This window comes from Pseudorca crassidens, chromosome 4 (genome assembly GCF_039906515.1).
Source record: "Pseudorca crassidens isolate mPseCra1 chromosome 4, mPseCra1.hap1, whole genome shotgun sequence".
NCBI lineage: Eukaryota > Metazoa > Chordata > Mammalia > Artiodactyla > Delphinidae > Pseudorca > Pseudorca crassidens.
In genome coordinates, this window is record NC_090299.1 from 30,107,416 (window position 1) to 30,118,055 (window position 10,640).

At 40.9% G+C, this 10,640-nt stretch overlaps 1 protein-coding gene across 7 annotated transcripts in view; it reads left to right on the plus strand.

The window, feature by feature from the left end:
- CFI (complement factor I) overlaps positions 1-9,597 on the plus strand; it is a 37,918-nt gene extending 28,321 nt beyond the window's left edge. For all 7 annotated transcript variants that reach the window (XM_067735333.1, XM_067735334.1, XM_067735335.1 and 4 more), the window contains 4 exons: positions 73-176; positions 2,999-3,276; positions 7,708-7,812; positions 9,184-9,597. In XM_067735333.1, the coding sequence (XP_067591434.1) occupies positions 73-176; positions 2,999-3,276; positions 7,708-7,812; positions 9,184-9,401 (705 nt within the window). In that variant the 3' untranslated portion in view covers positions 9,402-9,597. The remainder of the gene's footprint in view (positions 1-72; positions 177-2,998; positions 3,277-7,707; positions 7,813-9,183) is intronic.
- The last annotated feature ends 1,043 nt before the right edge of the window (positions 9,598-10,640 follow it).

Sequence of the window (10,640 nt, forward strand, 5' to 3'; positions counted from 1 at the left end):
AGTCTTGCCATGGAAATATCTTCGAGCCACCTGTCTGGGAGGATGGCAGTGACCACACAAATGTCTTTACAGGGAGACTTCCCATGGCAGGTGGCAATTAAGGAAGGTGAGAAAATCAACTGTGGAGGAATTTATATCGGTGGCTGTTGGATTCTGACTGCTGCACATTGTGTCAGGTAAAAAAACGTCTCCAGTAGATGTTGGATTTCCTGAAACAATGAAGTTAGGTAATAGAGATTGTGGCAGGTGATAAATAAAAGCATATATAAGAAAAATAATTGACAAGTTCCACTCTATTATCTGCTAAACGCCCTCTGATATTCATGATCGGGATCCCAGAGGCCAATTCCCCAGAACCCACTGTGTTCCCCTCACACCAAACTGTTGATCCCAGCTGGCAAGGGCAGATCAAACCTGTAGGTACCAAGTTATTTCACGTGGCTCATTTGCATGGATCAAGGTCAGCCTGGAGAACAGGTTCAGAATTCTGCCCTCAGTTATGACCTTTAGAATGAATGAAGCACCATTTATTGAGCACCTCTTACAGACCAGATACTATGTCCAGCACTTTCATATATGTTATTTTGTTTTAATATTCTCAACAGTCCTAAGAGGTAAGTATTATTCCTCCCATTTTCTAGATAAGCAGACTGAGACTAGAAGTTACATAACTTGGCTAAAGCAACACTACAAGTCAGTTGCAGAGCCAGGGTAAAATCAAGTTCAACGTATCTGACAGTAACTTAGATGAAGGCCTGCTTAGAAAATCCGCAGGTGACCCGAAGTTGAGAGAGATAAGAAATCTGTTGAATGACACCCATAAAAATCCTCATGGATTGGAGCAATGCACCAACTCTAAGTTCTTCCTTCTGAATGACCCTTTTCTCTTGGCTTCTGTTACACAACACTCTCCTGGTTTTCTACCTACCTCTCTGGTCACACCTTCTCTGCCTTCTTTGCAGCTTCCTCCTCCAGTGACTGAGCATTATTGCTCCCCTAAAATACCTGAGTTCCTCAAGATGTATCCTGGCTTCCTCTTCTCTTCTTACTTCTTCTTCCTAAAATTTTCTGTCCTTTAAAATACCACTGTATGCTGACACAACGATATTTCCAGCCTAGACCTCTTCTCCAACCCTGACCCTACAGTACACTGACTATCTTGGCTCTATCAGAAGTAAATCAAATTCAAAAGGTCTAAGACCGAGCTCATGATATGCCCCTTCCCCCAGATACGGCCCTGACCCAGTGTTCCCTATCTCAGCAAATGACAGCACCATTCATCTAGCTACACGGGGCAGAAATCTAAAAATCTTCGCACTTCACTCCCTTAACCCTACCATAGCTCAGCCAGGGTATCACCAACTCCAGATGGCTTCTTTAATTTCCAATTATTTAATTCTCAAAACTTCTTTCCACTATTACCCTGCTCCCACCTCTTTCCTGGATTATACCAACCGATTCTGAATTGGCTTACCCACTGTCACTGCCCAGCACTGCCCCCATCTATCCATTGCCTACTGTGCAGCAAGAGTAGTAGTTCCATACCTGGTTTTGACCACTTCCCACTTAAAATTCGACGGCTTTGCATTCCTCTTGGGATAAAAAAACTAAACAAAATGTTTAACACAGCTCATTAGGCCCCGAGTGATGTGACCCCTATTTACCTTTGCCGATCTCATCTTGCCCCACAGCGCCACTTCTTGCCCCTATTCCACCTGCTCTGGCCTTCTTTCCATTATTCAAGTGTACCTTGCTCCCTGCTGCAAAGAGACCTTCACATATGGTTTCCCGTGCCTGAAAGCATCTTTCCTACCTTGTTTCCCTAGTTAGTGCTACTCGTTATTCAGATCTCAGCTCAATCCTCACTTCCTCAGAGAACCTTCCCCCACTCCCTAAAGTCTAAGCCCTCCTGATATGTTCTCAGAACCCATGTGCTGTGAGTTCCTCTCACTTTTTACAGTAGAATACATATCTTCACTGGTGTGATTATCCACTTAATGCTGCATCCTTTCCTAGACCCTGAGTTCCATGAAAGCAGGAGCTATTTCCGATTTGCTCATTTCTGCATCCCAGTGGCTAACACAGTGCCTGGTAATAGTAGGTACACACTAAATATTTGTTAAGTAAATTGAATGGATCAACAGTTAAACAATATTCAGGACCTCTGATCCTGAAAAACAACCAAAAGTAATATGAAACACAGCATTCTTGGAACTCTACGTTTAAATAAAAGCATCTTGAACACTCATTAGTTCCTAGGACATCACTGTTTAACTGTAAGGTGATTCCCTGAGAAAGTGATGGTAGACACCCAATTTGCTGGAAACCATGAGGTGAAAATTGATATGAAAATAGAGTGAGGCATCGGGACAGGCAATATTTAGCTCATTCACCATCTCAACCAAATTCTAAAACAGCTGCTGTGTTCCAGGTATAATACTCAACACAGACATCCATCTATAGATGATAAGACCCTATCTTTGACTTCAGGTAGCACAAACAGGAAGAAAGGCTTGTGAGCAAATAAGTACAATGCAGAGTTAGGATGAAGTCAGTTTTAAAGGTCAGAATGATGACAGCTGTGGTCTTCACCCTGGGAACCTCCGGGGTTCTGTGCTCTGACTCCCTATTTCCTCAAGCACATTTCTTGCTAGACGCTCTCTGGTCTCTGCTTAAACACCTTCAATGCCAGTGCTCTTACTTCTGAGGCAGCCAACTCATTCTAATTCTGGCATATCTGGTAGTTAGCAAGATCTTTATGTCCCTAATATTGAGCAGTTAGATGAACTATTCCTCTCTTCATTTACCCGCGCACTTTAATTCTGTCCTAAGCAAATTTAATTGCACTGTTTCATGACAGCAAAGATTTAAAAAAAAAATCCGGGAAAATGAAAAACTTCCTTAAAAAGGGAGAATTTAAAGATGAAGCATCAGAAGTCCAATTTATAGTTGTTTTTTTTTCTCAGTATATTTATTTCCCTTTTCCTTTCTGTTACAGAATCAGCAGAATTCGTCGTTACCAAATATGGACATCATTTACAGACTTGTTAAGACCTGACCCTCAGATAGCTGTTCAGTTGGTAAATCAAATTATTATCCACGATAAGTACAATGGAGCCACCTACCAAAATGACATAGCTTTGATTGAAATGAAAAAACACCCAAGACGAAAAGAATGTGTGTTGCCTCATTCCGTCCCTGCCTGTGTCCCCTGGTCTCCCTATCTATTTCAACCTAATGATAAATGCATCGTTTCTGGCTGGGGTCGAGAAAAAGGTATGTTTTACAGTTTGTTAATCAGAATCCAGGGGCTGAAAAATGAATAGGAATAGAAATGCATAGGAGCTAATCTCCTAGTGTCCAGAGAGAAACATTGCATCAAATCCAGAAAAGTGAATGTCCAGCCAAGGCCAGCTCATGGGCATAGGACCTGTGTGGTTGCCCATGGGCTCTGGGCACCAAAGAGACTTGTGCTTGGTGTACTGCTCTATTGTCACCATCAAGAAATTCTTAATGAATTTTGCAGGGGCCCCACCTCACATTTTCAATTTTCACTTGGTTCTGCAAATTATGTAATTGATCCTGACCTAGAGTTTCAAAGGATACCTATACTCTGTGATATAGAAAAAAATAGAGTGACGGGGGACATATAGCATGGGCTTTCTGGATTTGTTGGAATGATATGGATGAAAGATAAAAAGGTTTTCAAAGGGATAATCATAGTATATGCTGAGTCAGTGATCCCACAACCCTTCAGCTCTCTCCGCTGCCCTCCCCTATTCTCCATGCCTCACACCTCCACATCCCACAAAGAGAAAGAGAACATGAAGAATTCATTCTTTGAGCTTCTAAGAAGACTTGAGGTGAAAATTCGTATGAATAAGAGATGTAGACCCTTAGGGACAAATTATTAGCAAGACATGCTAAATTGGAGATAGATTAGAATTAATTTAGGCCATGCTTTTCCCTTCTTCTCGAAGTCAGCCTAGAAATTTAGCTTCCTTTCGACCTCTTAAACTCTTTGTAAATAACTTCGCTGCATTAGTCTAATAGACTCCTATTCCAACACATTCTTTATAATTGCCATATTGAAAAGTATAAAATACGCATGTAAATGAACCTGGATTTGTGGTATGTTTGAATACCCAAGATTTACAAAATACTAAAATTTTATTAGTAATTAATTCATCCAGAAAGTATTATGTCCTTATAGTCGTTCTTTTTTTTAATTAAATTTTTTATTGGAGTATAGTTGATTTACAATGTTGTGTGAATTTCTGCCATACAGCAAAGTGAATCAGTTATACATATACATATATCCACTCTTTTTTTAGATTCTATTCCTATATAGGTCATTACAGAGTATTGAATAGAATTCTCTGTGTTATATATTAGGTTCTTGTTAGTTATCTATTTTATATATAATAGACTTTGTATGTCTACTATGTCATATGTCAATCCCAATCTCCCAATTTATCCCCTCCCTCCCCTTTCCCCTTGATAACCATAAGTTTGTTTTCTACATCTGTGACTCAATTTCTGTTTTGTAAATAGGTTCATTTGTACCATTTTTTTACATTCCACATATAAGCAATATCATGTGATATTTGTCTTTGTCTGACTTACTTCACTCAGTATGACAATCTCTAGGTCCATCCATGTTGCTACAAATGACATTATTTCATTCTTTTTATGGCTGAGTAATATTCCATTGTATATATGTACCACATCTTCTTTATCCATTCCTCTGTCGATGGACATTTAGGTTGCTTCCATGTCCTGGCTATTGTAAATAATGCTACAATGAACACTGGAGTGCTTGTAAAAATTCGAATTATGGTTTTCTTTCTCCACACCCTCTCCAGCATTTGTTGTTTGTAGATTTTTTGATGATGGCCATTCTAACCGGTGTGAGGTGATACCTCATTGTAGTTTCAATTTGCATTTCTCTAATAATTAGTGATACTGAGCATCTTCTCATGTGCCTCTTGGCTGTTTGTTTTTTTAATATCAACATTTTAATATTTTATGTCATTTTATTTTGGCTGCACCTTGAGGCTTGTGGGATCCTAGTTCCCCAACCAGGGATTGAACCCCGGCCTTTGGCAGTGACAGCGCAGAGTCCTAACCACTGGACAGCCAGGGAATTCCATGTTCTGTTTTTTAAAAATTTTTGTTATGTACATTCACATGTACTCACAAAAGAAGAGATAAAAGTAAAATAGACCTACCTTTCCTCACGCAGCCTTCACAGTTATCAACATTCCACCATTCTTGTTTTAGCTCCCTGAATTGATCACAATCACAATCGGATAATTAGGAAAGTTTATTCGTAAAGGAGTTAATAACAAAGATGTAGGTGGGAGGTTGGGGAACCACAAGGGCTATGCAGGAACCCAGGACTAACAGTACCAGAACTGAGACCTTTCCTGGATCTGAAGGTATAAGGTGAAGGAGAAGTTACCAGGAGAAAGAGTCTTAGGTAAAGCAGGCTACCTTGAGAGAAGTAATGACCTTGGGTTGAAGGTTATAGCCAGCCCCAATCTCACTATCCTCTCTCCTTCCCTCCTTCCCTTCTGCTGGAGTCCTCTGCTGGAAACCAGAGGTGAAGGCATTCCTATCGAGGCAATCCCTCCAGCTTAGGCTCTCAGGGCAGAGGGCAGGGCATTGAAGGGTGGAGAAAGGATCCGAAAGAGAAATCAGGAGGTTTTCAACATATTCCCCCACATGCACTTACTTTTTCCTGGAGCATATCAAATCAAATCCCAGCTATCACGTAATTTTACCCATGAATACTCCAGTATACATCTTTACCAGGTAAGGACTTCAAAAACAAAAACAAAACCACAACACCCTTCATACTCAACAAAATAAAAATGATTCCGTAATATCGTCTAATAACCAGCTGTGTTGAACGTGCCTTAATTATTTACAAAAAATTTTTACAATCAGATTATTTCCATTGGGATCCAAACAGTGTCCACACATTGCATTCAGTGGCTATTTTTCTTAAATCTCTTTTAATCTAGAACAGTTACCTCTTCCTTTCATTTAAAACGTATTTATTTTAAATGGAACTGGGTCATTCTTATTTTAGAATTTCCACACCTTGGGTCTGGATGATTGTATCCTTGATGTGGCATTTAACATGTGCTTCTGTTCCATGTATTTTCTATAAACTAGTAGAGATATTCTTATGCACTGATTTATTTATTAATCAAATGTGATTCAGCACATTTATTGAGCCCTTTCTGTGAGTGCAAGATAGTAAGGCTAAAGTGCTAAGGTCTCACTGCTGAAAAATATGGACCCAGCCAACAAACAGGAGATGCTGAGCCTACAAAGTGGGATGGCAAAGGCCAGCTCTCAAGGGACTTACAGTACAGAGGCGCCATCAGACGTGAATGCCCCCACCAGACAGCAGAACGTGACAGAGGCTTCAAGAAACATACAAAACAAGAGTTCAGGGGAGGAAGCAATCTCCCGATTCTTAAAAATCTCTCACATGTTACAAGAGCTCCCAGTTTTTGAAGGCTTATCTTGAGTTAGGGGAAATAATAAATTACTAATTTTTGAAAAGCTGTTATCCTGAATAAGGTAGTCATATTAAGACTAACTTGAAGTAGGACTTGAGGGAGAAAAAAACTCTTTCCTGATTTGCTACATACATTGGTGGATTTGTTTCTTCCTCTGCTTCCCAGAAGAGAAGAATATTAGTCCTACAGTTAACTACTACATGCTCAATACACTGCTAGGGTCTGTGGCGGTGTCCTCTCAGGATAAGCAAGAGGTCTCTGTCCCCAGGTAGTTTAGAGATTAATTGAGGAGCCACGTCATTTGGCATAAAATATTTAGTGTATAATAGAATTACTGAGTTCCTGCATTAATTACATAAATATTTATTAAGTAACTGATCTGTGCTAGCATGAGGCTGGGTGCTGGTGCAGCAGTGAATGAATCAGGCCTAGCCCCTGCCCTCTTAGAGCACATAAAAGTTGCTGCAAGCTGGGAGAAAGGAAGAGGGGAGACAGGGCAAAAATTTACTCCTTGTACCTGAGACATCTCACCCTGTGTTCTTAGGTTGTTGTCATCTTCCCTGGACTGTCAATCAGCAACAGCACCTGGTCCTTGTCTTTCCTTGGACCAAGTTCAAGTCCCAAATCTGTGACTTAAAAGGAAAGGAAATCCTAAATCCTCTTTCAATCACTTTCAGATCGTTTAGGAGATAGAGTTCCTCACAGAAGCAAAAACACATAGATACTGGTAACTTCATATGTATTTCCTTCATCTTAAATTCTTATATTAAAAAGTTGTTTGCACTCTAACAAGCCCTTTCAAGGAAATAAGGGACTATAAGAAGACAGGAGCTATTTACGTAAGCTGATAACAGATTCCTAGCCATCCCCCAGCCCTGCCACTGGACTCAGTGATCAGAGTGGAATAGTCTATCCTATTCATCTCACAGTACCCAGGCCAGACGTTCAATAATGCCCCTTGACTATTTTTAGAAAGACAATTCTAGAAACTGGGGATACCATCAGTTGTATGACTAAGTTTGCTAATCAATTATCCTCAAAAGTTTACATATGTATTAAAGAAAATATATATTCTTATATGTTCCTAATGGTTTACTAAATTATGAAAGTAAATACTTAGAGCTCTCATTTGTAACTTCAAAATGTCTACTTGTTTTCTCTCTTTGTTTAGATAACCAAAAAGTCTATTCACTTAAGTGGGGTGAAGTTCACCTAATAGCAAACTGCTCTAAGTTCTACCCAGATCGCTACTTTGAAAAAGAAATGGAGTGTGCAGGTAAGCACTGAGTGGCTTCTCAGAAATGTCTCTACACTCACTAACCAAACGTGTTTTTCCTCCCCACTGAGTCACCCCCTTTATCTGGGCCTCCAACTCTTTCCTTTGGTCTCTGGCTCTTGCATCATCAAACTCTTTCAGCCCCTTTCCCTCAGCTCAAGTTCCACAATCTGATACCAAGAGGAAAAATCTTCCTTAAGCCATTATGCAGCAGTCTAGCAAGGTGATTGAGAGCACAGCCTCTGGAACCAGACTGCCTGGGTTTACATTCCGGTTTTTACCAATTACTACATGTGTGACCTTGAGCAAGTTTCCTCACCTGCAACCTTGGTGATCTTAATAGATGAGGAAAGTGAGATGCAGAGCAGCTATATAAGTTGCCCAAGTCTTACAGACGACAAGTGGTATATTCGGGATCAAAACCCAGACTTCTAAGTAAAAATCCAAATGATCTCATTTCAAATGCGTCCAGTTGGAAGTAAATTCTCCCTCCTCGGAAATCCCTTTATACTTCCCACAATACCTTCCACTCTCTCCTTTAAGATCACAGGGATGCTACTGCTACTACCTAACACAACTACAGCAGTCCCTACTTTTGTTGGTGACCCAAAGGCAGGGTACCAGCCAGAGTAGTGCATTTAGGACACTTTATTGAAACCATTTATAAATAGTGGGTTATAGAAAAAGGCAGAGTTATTGACCTCCTATAACTTCTTGGATACAGTGATTTAAAATCTTAGAAAGTCATAAGAGTGAGAAGAAAGTAAACAGGCCATTTCCTGTGCCCTCCCATCTTGAAATGGAGTTCAGGATTACAGAGGACAAAAGGGGCAATAGCACAGTTAAGAGGACAAGCTCCAAGGTCTGTTTGCCTGGGTTCAAGTCCAGGCTCTCTCACTTATTAGCTGTATGACCTTAGACAAGTTAGTTAACTTCTCTGTGTCTTGTCTCATCTTAAAATAGGGATAATAATGATACTTCTCTCATAGGGTTGTGGTGAGATTTAAAACAATGAATGACTAATACATATTAAGCACTCAATGATCACTAGGTACTTCTATTATTTTCCCACTCAGCCTTTGAAGCTACTTTCAGATTGCTATCTCATCATAGTATATGCTTCCACAAAGTAGAGGAAGGAGGGGGAGCCCTTGCTAAACTTGGAGAATGAGTAGAAGACACAGCATTTCCCAACCTGCATCTCTACAAGTCCGTGGGCCCGCTCTGTAAGGGAGCGCACGTGTTATTGCCTGTTAGGCAAGTGTAAGAAAGTCAGTGTCAGTACAGTCATTGGTGGAAGAGGCAGGAAGTCGGCATGGCAGCCTTGACAAATGGAAGTAAATGATTTTCTTTTTCCTTGGTCTTTCTCAGGTACAGATGATGGTTCTATTGATGCCTGTAAAGGGGACTCTGGAGGCCCCTTAGTCTGTAAGGATGCCAACAATGTGACTTATGTTTGGGGTGTTGTGAGTTGGGGTGAGAACTGCGGAAATTCAGAGTTCCCAGGCGTTTACACAAAAGTGGCCAATTATTTTGACTGGATTAGTCTTCATGTAGGAAGGTCTCGTATTTCTCAGCACAATGTATAAAAAACTGTGCTCTCTTCTTTCTACTCTTTTTCTCTCAGGAGTTACATTTTAATTGAAATGATACTGCATAAGTAGTACTTCTTCAAGGAAAAAAAATAAAGGCAATTTTATTGGACATTTTTTTAAAGGTCTCTACAAAGTTTATGCCTTTTTGGAATTCTGTACAATTCTCAAATAAAAATTCTAGTCAAGCATACATATTTTATTTATTAGAAAATGTGATTGGGCTTCCCTGGTGGCGCAGTGGTTGAGAGTCCGCCTGCCGATGCAGGGGACACGGGTTCGTGCCCTGGTCCGGGAAGATCCCACATGCCGCGGAGTGGCTGGGCCTGTGAGCCATGGCCACTGAGCCTGCGCGTCCGGAGCCTGTGTTCCGCAACAGGAGAGGCCACAACAGTGAGAGGCCCACGTACCGCAAAAAAAAAAAAAAAAAAAAACCCACAAAACACAGCTTAGGGACTTCCCTGGTGGCACAGTGGTTAAGAATCCGCCTGCCAATGCAGGGGACACGGGTTTGAGCCCTGGCCCAGGAAGATCCCACATGCTGCGGAGCAACTAAGCCTGTGCACCACAACTACTGAGCCTGCGCTCTAAAGCCCGCAAGTCACAACTACTGAAGGCTGCGTGCCTAGAGCCCGTGCTCTGCGACAAGAGAAGCCACCGCAATGAGAAGCCCGCGCACCTCAACGAAGAGTAGACCCTGCTCACCACAGTTAGAGAAAGCCCACGTGCAGCAACTAAGACCCAACACAGCCAAAAATAAATTAATTAATTAATTTTAAAAAAACAGAAAAAACACAGCCTAGTTGCAGCCACCCATAAGTTCCCATTCCAAGGCATTTAATCGTTCAGACAAGAATCAGCACAAAACAGCATATTTTGTATTTTCATAATTTGTTTTGATAATTTTGACCATAGTTTCTTTCCCTAGTTCCTCTTTCTATTTTTTCTTCCTGCACTACAATTGTGTTTTCTCCCCAGTACTCCATGGACATGTCTCTTGTGAAGTTCACCAATAACCTACATGTTATTAAATCCAGTGATCAATACCCTGTCCTCACCTTCTTGCACACCCGCTGAAGTGATGGTTCTATCTTTCTTAGACACACTGGAATGTAGCGCTCTCCTGCTGCACTTGCCTGTTCCTTCTTAGTCTCCTTTGCTGCTGCTTAGTTACCTGACCCCCTACGGCTTAGACCCTGTTCGCTCCTCTTTACATGCTCACATTTTAGAGGATCT